Here is a 19225-nt window from a genome sequence, read left to right on the forward strand (position 1 = left end):
TAAAAACACTAACATACCTAAAAATCAAACCAATCCAAGATCATTCTCTCTTCATACCCATTTTCACCAGCCATGAATTCATCATGAAAACATGTAATTTAGCCATGGAAATTAAGGGAAAATGCATGGGTAAGGTAAATCACTAGCAAAATCAAAGAAATTTTACCTTTGTTTGATCAAATCCTTGAATTCCAACACTTTCTCTTTGATTTGTCCCACCTAGGGTTTGTTTTTCCTTGCTTTCTCTTCTCTTCTGGTTTGGCTGATCACTATGGGAGAAATAGGCTGATTTTTACCTTTTTATAAAGAGATAATAAAATAATAAAAACATGACACATGGCATTTCCTTATTAGTTCAAATTTTAAATATTTGACTTTTAATTCTTTAATTCTCCACCACACATTTCTCATGTTTATCCATTTCCATGATGAATAAAATCTCTTGGTCTTGATAAGTGTAGAGGTGAAAATTTACCGATTTGCCCCCGAGGTGGCAAAATTACCATTTCACCCTTATACTCCAAACTATACCGGAATTAAAATTTTTCACTTCTAAACTTCAAATCATACTCCAATACTCAAATCATACTCCAATAAGTCAAATGGACTAAAAAAATCTTTTCTAAAAATTCCCATTTTGTCCCCAAGTGGCAAATGACCATTTTGCCCCTAGATAGTGAAAATTTCGGTTTAACTCCAAATTGATCCTCGAACTCTGAATTGCCATTTTGAGTCATCCATGAACTGTGAAACTCTTAATTTCACCTTAAAATTCCTATTTGAACTAGTTCAAGGCTTAATCGACTTAATGGTACCATTAGGGGCAATATTATCTTTTAACGATTTCTCAAACTTCCTAAATATGTAACCATTCTATTGAGCATGTAAATGACGTCGTAATTATTTTATAGAACAGGGTTTGACATACATAGACAAGATTTTGGGCAAGTTTGATATGCAAGATTCCAAGAAGGGTTTTATGCCTCTAGACATGGAATCAAACTTTCTAAGGAGCTGTCATCTAAAACTGCAAAGGAAGTTGAAAACATGAGACGGATTCTATATGCGTCTACCATTGGAAGTCTCATGTATGCTATGTTGTGCACTAGGCCAGATATTTACTATGCGATTAGATTGGTTACCAAATTTCAGTCAAACCCAAGCATGGAGCACTAGACTGTAGTTAAGTGCATTTTTAAATATCTTCGTAGAATGAAGAATTACATGCTTGTATATTCTAAAAGTGACCTTATAGCAATAAGGTACACTAATTCAGATTTTTAGTTTGATGTTGATTCTAGGAAATCGACATCAGGATCTATTTTCACCATTGGAGGAAGAGCCATAGTTTAGAGGAGTGTAAAGCACTCTTGAATTGCAGACTCTACTATAGAGGTAGAGTATGTTGCGGCTTGTGATGTAGTAAAGGAAGCTGTATGGCTCTATAAGTTCCTTATGGACCTTGAAGTAATTCCAGATGCAGACAAGCCTATTACACTCTATTGTGATAACACTGGAGCAGTGGCTAACTCAAAAGAACCGCAGAATCATAAAGCAACAAAACATATTGAAAGAAAATATCATTTCATTTGAGAGATCACACAACGTGGAGGAGTACTTATAAAGATAATTTCAATAGAGCAAACCTCGTCGATCCATTCACAAATACTCTAACACAAAAGAGTTTCGATGGTCACTTAGAAGGTATTGGAATGAAGGATGTGTCATACTTGCTTTAGGGCAAAAGGGAGATTGTTAGGAATTTTGAGAATCTGGTGCCCTGAAAATTAAGTATATTCTCATGCTTAATTTCTTTAAATTTATTTATAATGAAAGTACATTTTGATAATAAGACGAAGAGTTTGTTTTAGCAAGCATTCATTATCTAGTTATTAAGGTATCATGATTCTATTGAGAAATTAAAATACATTTGTATGAAGAGTCATACATAGGAGACATGTATTTTAATTGAATCTAAAAATTGTTCATAACCATATAATAAAGCTAGTCACTTTATTGTGTTAAGGCTGTAGTGTCCAGATTACTTCCAACGAAATGAATATCATTCATTTCAAGGGAATGATAAGTCTCAAATCATCGAAATGGTTGACTTCGAGTAATGACATTATAACATGAATTGGAATCATGTGAGAATCAAATTTAAGTTTTACCGTTACTGAAATCTTAATCTCACACTTATGCATTTGCTTATATTAGAACCGAAATCCTGATAGATAGTGGACTCATGTTTAATCTCCTTATAATCTTTGATTTACGATGAGCATGATCATCATAAAGCGTTGATCTAGACTCCGTATTTTGGGATTATAATTGAGATAAACATCTAGGAACATATATCCATATAATGGAGTTCATAACATTAACACCACTTCTAATGATTTCAGAAAGATTGGTGATTAATTTGGGCTCAATGGATTAATGAATTGGCTACTAATCATATCCGGATACTCAAAAGATTAGATCTAAAGTATTGAATCACTAGTTGAATGAAATTTGAGACTAGGGGATAAATTTGACATAAAAGGTAAAATGGTAATTTTACTTTTTGTCATTGGATAATTATGAGGGTTCACAATATAAGATTTGCAATTGGACAACTAATAATTAATATTAAGTATTGAATTGTTTCTTATAATTATCGTTAATCGAAGAGTGCAACCATGAATCTTTGGTGGAGTGATTTCATGGTTAATAAGCTTGAATTATTTTTAATGAGATTAAGAATAATTCTAAGTTTATTGGAGCTCGGAATATCTATGTCCAAATAGATTCCCCACTTAGCTTCGTAGAATTCAACTTGTTTAAGTTGTAATGCATGTTTGAATTTGATTAATTAAATTGTGTGCAAAAATGGCAGTTTTAACATGTTTATCTTAATTTAGACAAGAAAACATGTTTAGTCTTAATTTAGACAAGAAAATATGTTTGGTCTTAATTTAAGACAAGAAAAATATTTTTGGTCTTAATCTAGACAAGAAAACATATTTGTCTCAATTTAGACATGATAAAATATTTTTGTCTTAATTAAATATAAGAGTTGTCTTAAATTAAGATAATGTTAAAAGGATTCTTGCAAAATGATTCTAGGCATCCATGTTGATAAAAAGAGACTTCATGTTTGACTATCACTCTTTCATTTATTATTAATTTTTTTAAAATAAAAATGGATAATAATAAAATAAGATTTATTATTCAATAAAGAGTTTTATTTTATCAAAAATGCTAAATGATAATTAAAGAATTAAATTACTTATTCTTAATTTTGATAATTATAGAGCATGTTTGATGCTTCTATAACTCTAAATGGATGGTCAAGATTGATTCAAAAGTGTTTCATTTTGATTAAACCTTTGAGGTAAGAGTATTAATAAAAAGAGTTCTTGAAAAAGTTTCAACCGCCACTTCTCTCCTCCATCTCCAAACTTTGCCGTTTCTTTCTTCCTCTCTCCTATCCTTGGCTAAATTTTTGAAAGAAAAATAGCTATTAATTTTAGGAAGAAAAGAGAGACAAAATCGATTGCCATCTTGTAGTCTTGCACTTCACACTTTGTCCACTCAAGGTTCAAGTTGAAAACATTCTTAAAGAATAAATGAAAAACTTGTTTGGTCGAGAAATCGTTCATTGGCATTGTGGTGTCCAAAAATAAGAATCTCAAAATAAAATGTATGTTTTTCCTACTTAATAGATTCTTTTTTTTTTTTTGGATGTGATTATGTTACTTGCAATAAGAATGATGTGTGTTTCCGCTTATGTAATTGGATTGCTTGCTTCTTTGATACAAGAAATCTTTGTTTTTTTTGAAATACATGCTTTACACAATCACATCAATCCACTAAGATCCTAATCCAACAAAAACTCTCTCTTAATGAGCGCATCTAGATTTTCCTTTAATCTTTTAAATTAGACTTCAATGAATAGGAATCATGAGCACTCATGCAACTAAATCATACAAGCTTTTAGATATAGTTCAATGACTTCAAGAGTTAAGCTTGTACCTACGTAAGAACAAATGTAAGAGAGTTAAATCATTTCAAGAACTTGTTAAAGATCACTCAACTAATATTCAAACAAATTTGATCATTAAATATACTAATTTTAAAGCTAACAATCTCCCCCTTTTGATATGACAAAACTATGAGTATAATTTGCATTTCAAATTATTTTAAAATCTCCCCCTCAACATATGCATAAATTAAATTTGCTCATAAACCTTCTCCCCCATTTTGTTATATCAAAAAGGTTAAGAGTGTGAGCATTAAACACTTAAGCTCAAGAAATAATGGTTACCAAAACTCATCAAGAATATAAGCATTAAGACCATGAATATGTAACCGTAAAGCCACCAAGTTATCATATATATGCACTTATTATCCTCAACCAAGTCATTAAGAAATATAACCATTAAACACATTCAAGTATTAATTCATCAATAGAATCTTCAATAAAAATGCCACATGTATATATATATATCTATAAACGAAATGTGGACATAGTATTTATGAAAGTTTTTTTTTTACATAATATTTATGAAGTTCAAAAAGGATAAGCATAAAGATGTCCAATAAGCACATGAGCCATATTTCAACTCTAATACTAAGTGTTAAAGCTCAATATACCAATTGATAGGTATAAGTAAAATCTCCCTCTATGTAAAAGAACAATATCAATTATGAGAGGTTGAATCATTTTAAAGCTCATTTTATCAATTGTTAATACACCAATAAAGACTTCCCCTATCATTAAGCATTCCTAGCATATCAACTTCAAGGCTCAATCACATTTAAGAAAGATATGTTCAATTTAAAGTTCAAGTGATAAGAGACAATTCTAAAGCTTGATACTAATTTTAAAGCTAGACACTAATTGAGAAAACTTAAGACTTGATACCAATAATGAATTTCAACATTCAAGTTTAAGTGAGAAGCAATATAAGGCATCAATTTTGGTGTTTAGAAAGATGTTACTGGTAGTGAAGAACACCAACCTTGTTGTTGAAGATCTCAATTCCTTATGATATCAATGACAATGATTAACTCCCCCTTAAGAAATCATAAGCTCAACACAAATTGTTATTATCCTTCATAGATCAAATATTAAGAAAGAAATTATGAGCCTAGAATTAATAAGCATTCAAATGGATATTCAATTTATTTCCCTAATACTCAAGTATTCATGGAACTAAAAGAGTATGAGCATTTGAATAGATGTTCAACATATGTATCAAATACTTATATTTTTCAAGAAATTTGCCATTTAATTACTTTGTATGTTCAAGGTATCATTAATCATCAATCATCATTCTCAAATATTATTAAGTATTATCTAGCATTACCAAGCAATATCAACCAAGCATTTTTCAAAGAATTCTTCAATTCCTATGAAAATGGCAACTTAAGGAGAAATTCCATAAAAAATCATCATTTAGCACTTTTAATTATCATCAACTTTATTCATTTAGCAAGCATTCCAAGAAATTTCTCCAAATCATGTGTGATACTAGCAATTCAAGGGGAATTTTCACATCAAGAAAGTATCATTATTAATGAAGTACTACCAAAGCATTTTGCATTTATTGCAATCATGTATGAGAGTTATGATCAAGTAAGGACAAAAATGATTACAAGAAATAAAATTGCTATCTTCATTAATCATGATACCAATTTTGTTTATTGAAATGCAAGCATGAGTTCAATATAGACATATACCCATCCAAAAATATGCAACCATTGAAGTTCAAGGTACATGCTATTTCTCAATAATGCATGATTCATGAGTGATATCAATTGTTATAGAATATTGAAAAGTGAAGCACCCAACTCATGAATATATTCAAAGTGAACATTCAAGCATCAATGAATACCAATTGTCAAGATTCAAGAAAGAGATATTTAATCAAAGCACATTAGGTATTCATTGCTAACTAAAGCTATAGGCCATATTTCATTTGACATGTCAAGTTATTCATGGTATCCTATAAGCTAAAGTTTGATGCACACAAAATCTTTAGATCTATAAGCATTAAGGCTCAATGAAGACATAGTTAATATTTAAATGCATATTCAAAATAAATTTTAACTATGTCAACTCACAATAAATGTCATGATCAAACTTGAAAAGTAAATTCATAACCAAATGCATAGCTCAAGTCAAGTTTTACACTTCAAACCTTAAGGTCAAGCAAAATGAAAAATCATGTAAGCATGTGTCTAGACTGATATAATAGATGAACCAAAATTTATTTTCATAAAGTCCAACAAATTCATTATGATCAATTTAATAAGTATAATCAAAGAATCAATCTTGAAACAATCATTTAAGGACAATCATAAAACACATTTCAAGAAGGGGCATTTTTAAAAATAACCCTTAAATATGAGATGTTTTTAAGAATAACTATTTTTATAATTTTAACTGTTTTTAGCCAAGTTGAACAAAATTACCCTTAATAAAATTACACGCTATAATGTTATACGCCATCTACAAAAATATGTTACACGCCATGGTTAGGTTGTTACACACCATGTTAAAAAAAATATTGTTGTTACAGGCCATGCACAAAAACATGTTACATACTATGGTTAGGTTGTTACACGCTATGTTTAAAAAAAAATATTGTTGTTACACGTCATGTACAAAAACATGTTACAAGCCATGGTTAAAAAAGGCTATTACATGCTATGTTGAAAAAAAATATTGTTGTTACACACCATGTTGGAAAAATGTTATTGCTACATGTCATGCTAAAAAAATATTGTTGTTACATTCTATATTTAAAAACATTTTGTTACACTTTAATGATTAAAATGTTGTTGTTACTTACGAATCAAAACTTCAAATCCTCTCAACTCTCTTTATTTTTTTATTTTTTTAATAATTTGGCACTGATTAAAGTGTTTCTAACATGTTTTCGTAAATCAAAACACAAATTTTCTTATCTAAAACACCTATTTCGACTAAAAATTAAAAAAAATTCTATGAAAACTTAGGTTTATAAATTTCAAATTCTTGAGTTTATTGGTGTCTAGGTCTCAAATTAATCCAATAAAAAGCTATTTCAAACATCTTTGATCATTTCTACTGTTTTAGTTTTATCCAAAATACCTAAAAATCAAATTCCCCAAGTAACAACCCACCCCAAGCACATCAAAACCATCGCTTCGTGTTTTGAAAGCGTAGGAAAGAGAAATCTGAATGCGTGGAAGAGAGAAATCGGGAGCATAATAGATGAATGCTAAAGAGAAAAATTGATAAAATTAGAGAGAGTGGGTGGTGAGAAAGAGAAATCAAAAGTACAAATAAGGAGAAATTGTGATGAATGGTTAAATTTATTTAAAATTGTTTAAAGGGTATTTTTGTCAAGTCATGGCTAAATATGGCTAAAAATAATTAAATTTATTTTGATGGTTAATTTTGAAATGCTTTCATCAATGAGGGTTATTCCTCACAATTTTCTCTTTCAAGAATTGATCTTAGGATTCATTGAAAAGATTTTTCAGCACAAGCATATGAACATTTTATTCTCAAGAAATTATATTATTTAGGTAAGCACATAAATTCAAGCTTTCATGAATAATTTCCCATTTTTCAATTTTAACATTGTAAACGCATGGGAATTTATAAAATCAATATGAGTGTCATGCTTGGGAATTGATAGATTTAAGCAATCAAAAAAGTTTTCCCATTTTTCAACAAATGTTGCAATTTCAAGAACATGTACTTGTACCAAATGATCATGAGCATATTCATAATGCATGTTTTTAAAAGCGAAGAATTATCTTTGAAAAAGGAAATTCATAGAGGAAAATATTGCAATGGCAAGAAGTGAAGTAAGAAGACATTTTGGAACTCAAAACTTGTCCATTTTAGCTTTAGAGCACTCAAGAGTCGACTACATATCCCTAAAGGTCAACTTTTTATTATTCCAGCAACATTGTTTGCATTTTGTTCTCTAATAGTCAACTAGCTATGCTTAGAAGTCAACTATGCTCGATCCTTGCACATTAAAAAAAATAGAAAAAAAGTGCAAAACATGCAATGTTCCAAGGTACATTGATCTGTAAACATAGACTTGTGTGAGAACAATTTAGAATTTCATTTCAATCATGTTTGGGACATCATTTTGGACATGTATGATCAAAGATTCTCAAAAAAAAACTTGTAAACTCAAATTTTGGCTTTTATTGCTCATTGTTCACAATTGCTAAAAAGTTGAAATGAGCATTTGAAGAATCATGTCTCTAATATACTCAAGTATGTTCAATTTTCATCATCATGCGTGAATATGATTTATAGAATGTACAAAAAGCATTTTAGACAACATTGAAGCATAATAAGCATAAAATTTAACATTTTTCACATTTTTTAGCATATAGACAAAAATGCCCTTGAGGTCATTCAAGCATTCATTTGCAACAACGACAAGGTATAATAACATTTTCAACATAAGTCACACTAGTTCAAGTTTTATATCATTGAAATAATTGTAACCAGCATTACAAGAAGATTTGTTCATTTGCTTAAAATATCATCAATGTCAAATTATCATACTCATGATTATGCTTAAGAAAACTCTTTCAATCTATTTCATAAATCATGAAAGAACTATCAAGTAAAATGGGATTTATGCAATTCATGTATCAAATCAATTTTGCTCAACCATGCTATATCATCAAAAACAATAAATCAATTTCAATCAAAGAAAATAAAAAGATTTTGCAAGAAAATCAATTGATAAAGATTTAATCTTTCTTTACAAACTTTTCAACTTGAAACATTCAAGATTAGATATACTTTGTGAAAAATCATGAGCTCAATATCACTCAATTTTGTTCAATTATGCTTTAAATGATTTATGAAATATGAATGAGTATAATGAGTATAATGAATTATGGTTTTGCATGTCAAGGGTCATTTTAAAATATCTCACAATCAAGTGCCAAAAATGTCGTTATGACTATTAAAGCTTACAAGTAAGCATGCACATTCAATAAGAACAAGTCAATAAGTATTTTCATCATGAAACAAACTTGTCTAATTCATAAATCAATCTAAACTTAAAAGATGGCAACATTTTTCTCATACAAGCTCATTTTGCTTTAAAATACCCAATTAAAGTAGTCAAAACTTTCAAGCTTATTATCAACCATCTTGAACTATTCAAGTGAGTTCTAGAATGTAAATCAAGATTGCTCAAATGGTCAACTTATCTTAGAAACAAAGAAATCAAGGACAATTTTTTTAAAACTCAATTTTCCTTATTTTAGGCAATTTGAATAGGTGAAAGTGTAAATCATCAAGTATGCTTATATTTTTGTCACATTATCAAACCTTTTATGCTTCAAAATTATGCTCAAAAATCATTTTTCCTCAAAGAAGTAGGATGGAAACAATTTCACAAAACATGAGAAAATTTTATAGAAATAATTTTCCATAATCAAGCAATCTTAATAAAACAATTTTCTCAAAACAAACATGGCAATGTATTCAAAACCAAATATAAATACATACTCAATCTTTAGATTCATACTTCCTTCTAAATTATGCAATTTATAGCATGTATCGTATCAAATCAAGTTGCATAGCTAAGATTTATCAATAAAGCTCAAAGAATTATGCACTTAATATTCAAGCAAGAATAAGCAACTAAAATTTTCAATTAAGAAAAGCAAACAATTTTAGAAACCAAGATAAATCAATGAAACATTCAATAAATAAGCAATCAAATTTCTCATTCCAACAAACCAAAGGCTTTTAATATAGAGATCACCCATTTTCCTTTTATGTGTGACTAGAAAGCATTCATTTTTCCAAAATTGTTCCTCTCTGCTCTAGCACACCTACAAAAGATATTTTTCATTTGATCTTTGGTATCCAAATTGTTTTGAATCCTTAAAAGTTAATCTCATCACATAAAATTCCTTTTGGAACCCACACTTGTATAAATTTAAAAGATAAACATTTTCTGATTGGACAACTGTATGAACGATAACTATAAAATGTGCAATGATTGCATTTGATCATTTTGGAAAATGAGGAATTCATGAAAATTTTTGGTTTTTCATTTAACAAATCTTCAATATTCTTTTTCACATCAAAATTTCTTTTTTCCAGAATTTCAATTTCTTTTTGCTGGTTTCAAAATATTTTTTCAAATTTTCATTTTTTTTTTCCAAATCAAATTTTGTTTTCAACAAAAATTCATTTTCAACATTAAGTATAGAAATGATTTGCTTGTGCTTTAGATTCATTTTCTTAAACTCAAATGTTGAATCCTCAAAAGTATCATGCAATTCATCAAAAGTATTTGAATTAAGTTCACAAGATGAAGAGGTTACCTTTAGCACTTCAAGAAGCATGAGGCATAATTCGATTTGATTTGAGGATTCATCTTCACTTGATTCCTTATTTGCATTGGCCTTGTTGCTTGTTAAGCTTTGATTCTCACAAAGCTTATCTTCCAATTCTTTTTCCTTATTTGTTTCTCCATATAAGTCTTTCAACTTTTCTTAAATTTTCTTGACACTTTTGCATATGAACACTCTATGGTATTCTCTATAATCAAGTACACAAATGAGAGTGTAAATGGCCTTAGAGGTTGTTTGTACTCTCTTTATTTCAACTTCTGCCCAATCACTTCTATCTTTAGGAGTTTTCTCACCATTTACCGAATTAGTATTCATAGGGATGAAGGGATCATCGGTAATGACATCCCCCATCTTATAGTCACAAGCCCTAACATATATGGACATCCTAGTACTCTAAAATTGATAATTGGTTCCATCAAATAAAGGAGACCAATTTATGGATTAACCTTCAACATCATTAGAGTTTTGAGTAGCCATTAGATCTTCCCTTTAAGGTGTTAAGCTTTAAAATCAAGGGTTAGGTTTTGATACTACTTGTTGGTCCCAATGGGGTGTTAAAAGAGAAGTGAATAGCATTTTTAAAAATTTTGAAGGAAACTTTTAAGGTTGGAAAACTTTTGAAGGATTTTGAAAAATAGAGTTTAAAACTTGTAAAGGCAGAAAATCATCAAGTAAAGAGAGGGTAAAGAGAAGTGGATAAAACACAAGTATTTATAGTGGTACAATCCCCTTGACCTACGTCCACTCTTTTGATCTCCCAATCAAGGATTTTTAGCCCAGCTTCACCAAACCAGTGAAATTAACAACTTTCACCAAGCTTTTACAATGTGGGCTTCTAACCCAAACTCAAAACTCTTACAAATTTCCTTCAACTTTGCTAAGATTAATCTACCCCATAGAGTGTCTTTTACACTCTAAGTAGCATAAGAAATAGAGAAAATATGTAGTACAATTGATCACTTAGCTGATCTAAGATGTACAAAGTTAAGCTCAAACACTTTTTCAAAAATTAGGAGTGAAATACAAGTGTAAAGAAAAGGTTTTTGATCTTCTAAGCTCAAAATCAATTTAAATGGCTTCCCTTTAATGATTTTTTACTATTAAAGAGGCTTTAAATACTTAAAAGACTGAATCTAGCCGTTAGAGATAGTTTTCAGCCGTTATTTTGTCTTCTAGCCACTCTTTTCAAATAAGCAGACAATGTTCTGTTAACTAGTTACAGACAGCTCTAACCAATTACAACTTCTTTGCCTTATACTATTTTGTAGCTGTGTACACTGTGTTAATCAATTAGAGAAAACTCTAACCGATTAGAAACTTTTTGTCCTCATTTTTCTCTACACTGCAATTTCCCTTTAATTGGTTAGCTCTCCCTTTAACTAATTGAGGCTTCACTTCCTTCAACTTTAATAGATTAAAATCAACTTTAACTAATTAAAAATTCTTCGAATTTGTACTTCTTCATTTTGGCTTCCTTCAATGATCAACTTCACTTTAAATTTATATTTTGGCATTTGAAGGTACTAAAGCCTTGTATTCTAATCAATTAACCAAACTCCTTAATCAATTAGCATGCCTCTGTTTTCAGCATGCAGCACCTTCTTAATCAGTTAAGCTTGGTGCTAACTGATTTAGGCTTTTCTGTCTTACTTTTACCCAACGCCTAGCTTTGCCTTAATTGGTTAAGGCTCTATGTTAACCAGTTGACAACATGCTCTCTTTATTAAGTCTTTTCCTCTTTGCTTCTTTAACTAATTAACCAATCTTGTAATTAAGTAAAGTTCTTGACTTACTTCTTAACAACAAATATATTAAGAGTTTTAAACTTTATCTTGCACACTATAATAAAGTAATTAGACATCAATAAATGAGAATGTTTTGTTATCATCAAAAACATATGGAATCAAAAATTTCATATACAATCTTTCTTAATGAGCGAAATCATCAAGATAGAACTTTTGAGTAAGCTTGCAGATGTCATCAATTTTGAATAATTAAATCCACTTTTAGAATCAAAAGATGAGTTAAGGAAAAAAAAAGGGGAAAAAGAAAAGAAAAGAAAAAATGAGCTAAGGAAAAAAAAGGGGAAAAAAGAAAAGAAAAATAATTCCAAAATTTGAGCTTAGATGAGCCAAAGAAAGTTAAAGGAAAAAAAAAAGAAAAGAAAAAAAATTCCAAAATTTGAGCTAAAGAGAAAAACGGAAAGAAAGAAAAGAAAAATAATTCCAAAATTTAAGCTAAGAAAAAAAAAATAATTCCAAAATTTGGACTTAGAAGGGATTAAATCTATACATTCAAAAATTAGCTTAAGTTCTTTACCATTATTCTAAATCGATTCTTTTAATTTGTTTAAGGGTGGCGAAGATATATGTTCTGACTTTTATAAACATAAAAATTAAAAAAATTAAAAACTGAGCCACCTTTCTCCCTCTACCTTTGTACACTACCATCACGATTCACAATTTAATCACATTGGCCACTAACAATTTCCATGGTACCCCAAAGGATATCTAATGATCGAACATCAAAATTACAAATCCTCGACATGTAACTTAAATACCTTTCCAATAAGACAATCATGCAATAGAGCAAAATCCTTATTTAATCATCATAATGCTTGTGAGACCCCAACCTCTATAGGCTTGTAGCTAAGCATAGAGGTAATAATACGAGCTAGGGGTAGTTTCGTCATTTTCTCTAATAAGCTCCCAGAAGAAAGTTTTATGATATTTTAAGGCTTAAATGGGTATAAGACTACATAAATGATGTGTGTTGATGAAAACACGAAGAAAACTAGAAGTTTCAACAATTTTCATAACAGGGGTAAAATGGTCATTTTTCATCTTGGGTTAAAATTTTATGTTTTTATGAACTCGAGCATGTTTAGACCATTATGGATATTGTCCCAGTGTTAAAAGAGCAAAAAGATTGCATAAAAGATTGGAGAAGAGTAAGTTAATTGGTGAAGGGGCATTTTCATAATTTTAAAGGAAAGGATAAGATTGCCTATAAATACCTTGAATTTCCAGTAGCTTCTTGAATTTTCCAGCAGCTGGTCTTCTTCTTCCCTTCTCCTCTCTCATGTTTCTTCAAACTCCATGGAAGCTTGATTTTCAAACTTCCACAACTTTCTCTCTCTAGCTTCAAGTTTCATGCTTTTGGTGCACCCTTCCATAAACCCTTGTGCTATTTCATCTTCTCACTTCAAAAACCTTAAAATATCTTGTTTACATACTTTCTCTCACTAGTTGGGCTTCTAGAGAGAGAAAGAGAGAATCACTCCATTGATTTGAAAGCTATTGGAAGAGAATCCAACTACAAAGGAACCCTAAGGTGAGTGATGCACCAACTTTGATTTTTAGCTACAGAAAATGGCTAGTAATTGTGATTTATGAGCTATTTTATTGTTTAGTATGTTCATTACTTTTTAATGATTAAGATAGTGAACATAGATAGCCATTTAAAGTGGTAATTGAAAACTAGCTAAGAGATAGCTTTTAGAGTTCATAGTGTGTAAATTAATCTATTGTTTATGTTAATGTGATCCTAGGTTTTTAAGGAAGCACCATCATTCCAATTAGATCATTAGGGGAATTTGAATCAATTAAAAGTTCTACAATCAATTGGTGAGTGGACTACCTTCAAAACTGATTTTGGGAATATGATGGATTTGACAAAGTGTTTGAATGATTTTATACAATTTTTTATGAAAATGAATGCCTTGAGAACAAGCTTTTGAGAAAAGGTTTATGTTATGAAATGTGATTATTATGGATTTCTATGTGGCTGCATTATGTTGATATACATATATGCTTGAGTATAATGTTGTGTAATTATATTGACTCGGCTATGTGCGAGTAGGGAGTGCGCATAAGCCGAGGATAACCCGGTTATGTGTGAGTAGGGAGTGCGCATAACCCAGTGATGACCCAACCATGTGCGAGTAGGGAGTGCGCATGAGCTGGTGATGATGATGATGAGATGGTGTGATGATGATGATGATGGGTATGTATGTATATATATATATGTAAATATGTGTGTTATAGGAAATTGATGGATAATGGGTTATGGTTGTAATGCATGTGAAACTTGACATGTTAAACCTTGAGAAATTGTTATGTATTTTCATGTTGGTTTGGACCTTTTGGCAGAGTGGTTTTTCCTTTGGGAGAAAGGTAAATTTTGCATTGATGCCCTGTATTTCGTTGCAGCGAGAATGATTCTCGCTGTAGTGAGAAACTCTCGGGCTTAGAGGGGTACATTGGCCGAAAACTCGCTGTAGTGAGGATGCATTTTCGCTACAGCGAGAATGACACTATAGCTTCTCGCTGCAGCGAGAAACTTTCTGTTTTCTGGGTTGTAATTTCGCTGCAGCGAGAAACATTCTGTTTTTGGGTAAAAATTTCGCTGCAGCGAGATTGAATCTCGCTGCAGCAAAAAACTTTCTGTTTTTATCTCTTATCTTGTCCAATGGTTGCCCTATCTTTCACTTCTTTGCTACCATATGGGAGCATGGACTTCCAACATTAAGGATTAAAAGAGTTAAGTTTAAAATGAGGAGGTTTAGTGAGAAACCCTCGGCCAGTTGAGAAACCCTCGTTCTGTTAATAACTAAATTCCAACGTCGCTGCAACGAAAATTCATTCTCGCTGCAGCTACGCTGCAACGAGAATGCCTTTCCGCTGCAGCGAAGATTCGTTGTCGTATTTGACTTGCTTGTGCAATATTAAAGCTTTCATTCTTCAAATGATTCGCTATGTATGGGTTCATGATTTTCAAATAATTAATCACTTAAGGGCTCGATAAGGGGTTTTATTAGGAATGAACCAAATTGCATTGTTTTGAAACTAGTGCATCATGATTTTAAATTTTCCTTTGTTGTTGCTTGTTCCCTTCCTTGTTCACTCACTGGGTTTATACTCACCATTTCAAATGCATGTTTTCAGATCACGAGATAGCCAGTAACTAGGACGAGGTATCCTTGTAGACTTGTGTCCATCTTTTGGTAGGTGTCTCGGCATTCAGTAGCAGTACATTCATCTGAGTCCCTCCGTTGGAAATCGAGTCTTCTTTTTGAGATGTATAGACAAACTTGATGTAAATTATTAAGATACATGTTGTAGACAATGTATGTATATTTTAAATGAGTAATGTCAGTACGAGTTAGCAATGTATATTACTATTTTGGTTTAAAATTACAATTTGTGACTTAACAATACTTAATGGTATGATGAGTAGAATAATTCGATAGGCTTGCTTGAGCTTAGTGGGCTATGTCCATTGAGCCCATGCGCAGGTCATGGCTCGAAATTTGGGTCGTGACAATGTTAACCCATTGCAAGTGCAAGGTTGGAAATAAAACTCTACCGAGGTAATGTATTACATTAATACCAACAAATAATCAAGATTTTTGAAATATCCTCTAATGTCAACCTCAACATTTCATACTTAAATTTCAATGAGTTGCAAATTAATTCTTAATAAAACTCATTAACTATCCCTTAGAAATTTCAACAATAAAATTAGAACTTATTTCCCTAAGGTCTCCGGAATCAAAATTTTTCACAACATGATCTTGAAGGCAAGGTACCATTGATGCCGATTTTTTTAATTTCTTTTTCCAATTTCTAGACTACCTAAGATCATTTTCAATTTTTTTGTCCAAATCTCTCCTAACTTTGATAAACCCTTTTTAAAAGTTCACCTTTCAATCTTTCTTCTTTCTCTTTGAATTTTTTTATCCAATTTCCTTTTTAAATCTTCAAACAAACAAAAATAGAGAACTCCAAAAGAATCTAGTTAGAAATAACAAAAAAGAAACTCAAAACGGTTGAAATTTAAAAAAAAAAAGAAAAGAAAAGCATAGGAAGACAAAAATGGAAGAAGGCAATAGTAATGACAATAAATTAAACCATTAGGGTAATTTAGTCATTTTAAAAATCTATTAATGATGTCTGAAATTTGGAGATGAAAGATCAATTTTCAATATTAATATATAAAGAATGAATTATAAGCAAATTCTAACGGTAAAGATAGTTCACCAAAAGAAAAAAAAAAGATGAGCACGTTCCATCCCATCAGCAACAAAGCTGACCTGCCTAAAATTCTTGTTCACTGTAATTATCACACATTTGCTCGAGTAATCAGTCTCACATGCTCGTGATTGTCTCTGCTCTTCTCAGACCGTGCCACGTATTCTTCATGCGGCACTTCCTCAGCTTTGATACCTCGGTCCACTCTCGGTCCCCCGGTCCAAACGAGTCCACGTGTCACCGCATCCCTCTGCATCTATCTAAAAACCCCTTTGGTCTCAGCCACGTGTCCCTTCTTATCCAAACGGCTCCCACCACGTATACGATACGCTCTCCATATGGCCCACGTCCACACATCCCCATCAGTCCCTCCAGAACCTGCAAACGTAGCTTGACCCTGATGAGCTGTGACGCCACGAGCTCCAGCCACGTGTAAGGATGAACTACTGTAACGCAGCGAAAACCGGCCCCACCTGACAATACTTTACACGTGTCGTACCCAGAAGCCACAACGTTTTATTCAGATTCCTGGGGATTCGTAAAATTAATGAGACGGTCGAGATCTGCAGGGAGAGCGAAATCTTCTACCACGTGTTTCCATCCTGCCAGAGTGTCAGAAAGAGCCCACCAAAGCTGTTTCATTTTCATTAACTCAACAAGCAAACACGTGTCGACTCCTTAGCTATTCATGCAAGTGCGCCACGTGTCATCCTCTGAACTCCCCTCTCCCTCCTCCTCTTCCTAAGTTTTTTCTTGCCAGCAAAAACTAATCCAGAGATTTTCCACTAAATATAACTTGTTGAGATTAAAAGATCCAAATGAAGATTTTATTAAGGGCGTTTAAAAAAATTAGTGCTAACCCGAGCTTAATGCTGTAACCTTGCTTAACGCTTCCGCTAAATATGTCCAAAAACTCTCTTACGTGTCAATACCGACCGTTTATCTCCACTTCTCCCATCTCGCCACGTGGCCTTTCTCTTCTCTTCTCTTCCTTCGTTTTCTCTATCCAGAAAATCTGACTCCAAAACAGGATACAAAAGCTGGTACGAAGAGAGTACATTTTTCTTATCTTGTACTTTTTATTTTCTTTGGTTTCTTCATGGTAGCATGAGGTTTTAGCAGGAAGCCTTTTCTTGAGTTATTTGCAATGGAAAACAACTGTGGAATTATAGGGTTAAGAGAGGATGAGATTGAGCTAGAACTGGGATTATCAATAGGAGGAAGCTTTGGAAAAGCCGAGAAACTAAAGCCAATCAAGAAAGAATCAAAACCCAGAAATAACTCCGTTGCAGATCTCGGGGAAAGCGTGGTTCTTGATCCGCAAACGAAACGTGAGATTCAAGCGTTAAGGAGACAAGAAGCCAAGAAAAAGCGAGAAGAGAAGCAGCAGAAGAGACGAACAATAATATCATCAAGAGGTCATCAAAACACGGAGTTCCGTTGCAAAGACAGCGACGTCGATGCAACAGAAGAAAGAGAATGCAAGAAGAACAAAGTTGAAGAATTTTCCGGTAACGTAAATCTTAATTTAAGCGCCGAACAAAATAATCCGTTGGTGTGCCCGGTTATTCCGGTGCGGGTCCCGTACCCGTGCTCATACCCGCAGGTCCACTATGTGCCGCTTGTAAATGGGTTTGCTTATCCTTGCGTAAATGCGATGCCTTGTTGGGATGGTGGTGCTGGGAATGACAAGGGTCTGGTTCAGCCAATGCCGGGTAATAGCGGGGTCCGGCCGATTCAGGCGGGTAAAGAATCGGGTGTGAATGATGGAAATGGATACGATTCGGAGCAGAATAGTAGCAGAGATGAAAGGAATAGGAAAAGGCGGTCAAATGGGTCGCCTATGTGTAGTTCTTCGGTGGTTTCGGATCTTCAAAGCTCTTCTAATCAAGGTACTTCAAGTTTTCCTTTGTGTCCTATGCTTGTGTGTTTTTTCTAGATGCTTCTCTGCTTCTAGTTCTATGTCTATGGCATGGCTCCCTAAAACGGAAATCAAAGCCTGCACGGTCATCTTATTAGATGCTTGAAATCTTAAAAGATAGGGCTTTATGCATTTGTGCACGAGGGTTTTCTTCTTGTGATTTTGATTTGAGAATGTGTTTTTGAATTAACGTACTAAGCTTGATAGAAAACAAGAAAACTTGGGTTTCTTCTGAAAAATGCTAAAATATTAAATTTCTCAAAAAAGCTCTGAAGTGTTGTAATCAAATAAATTTCCATTTTATGATTTTTATCTCAGCAAGTGTTTATGTTGTCGAAACTTGATAACCGAACCGATAATGGTTGTGTCATCCCTTACGCTACACTCGTGACAGGGGACATGACATTTCCAATTTGACGGAATTAGCGTATTTGATTAGAATGACATGTCTTAGGACAGAAAATTTCCTATTCAGCCAACCTCTTGATATGAGAAAAACTGTATCAATCATCATCCATCCAGGTGTGCAGAAGATGCGAGTTGACTATGGGTCTAATACCTATTAAAGTATTTATTTGGGTGCAATAAAAAAATAAAAAGTTTCATTAAGTAAAACAAGAATGGTACGTTTGGTTGGTGGAATAGACAGGAATGGAATAGAATGAGTTATTATGTGAGAATAGAATGAGGTGAGAATAAAATAGAATAATTATTACTTAGTTTGGTATGACAAAAGGAATAGGACAGGAATAATTATTATGACTTATTGTAGTTTTTGGTTGGTAACAATAATTTTGGAATAAGAAAGTAATAGAAAATAAAAAGACAAAAACACCCTTTATTATTTATGTGACATTTTATTTTTATTATATTTTTAAAAAAATAA

General features: G+C 32.1%; 1 protein-coding gene across 1 annotated transcript in view; it reads left to right on the forward strand.

Annotated features, from left to right (window-relative positions):
- LOC18612719 (ninja-family protein Os05g0558800) overlaps positions 17241 to 19225 on the forward strand; it is a 4367-nt gene continuing 2382 nt past the window's right edge. The window contains exon 1 of the mRNA XM_018119014.1: positions 17241 to 18310. Within this exon, the coding sequence (XP_017974503.1) occupies positions 17566 to 18310 (745 nt within the window). The 5' untranslated portion in view covers positions 17241 to 17565. The remainder of the gene's footprint in view (positions 18311 to 19225) is intronic.

Source organism: Theobroma cacao, chromosome 1 (genome assembly GCF_000208745.1).
Source record: "Theobroma cacao cultivar B97-61/B2 chromosome 1, Criollo_cocoa_genome_V2, whole genome shotgun sequence".
NCBI classification, from domain to species: domain Eukaryota; kingdom Viridiplantae; phylum Streptophyta; class Magnoliopsida; order Malvales; family Malvaceae; genus Theobroma; species Theobroma cacao.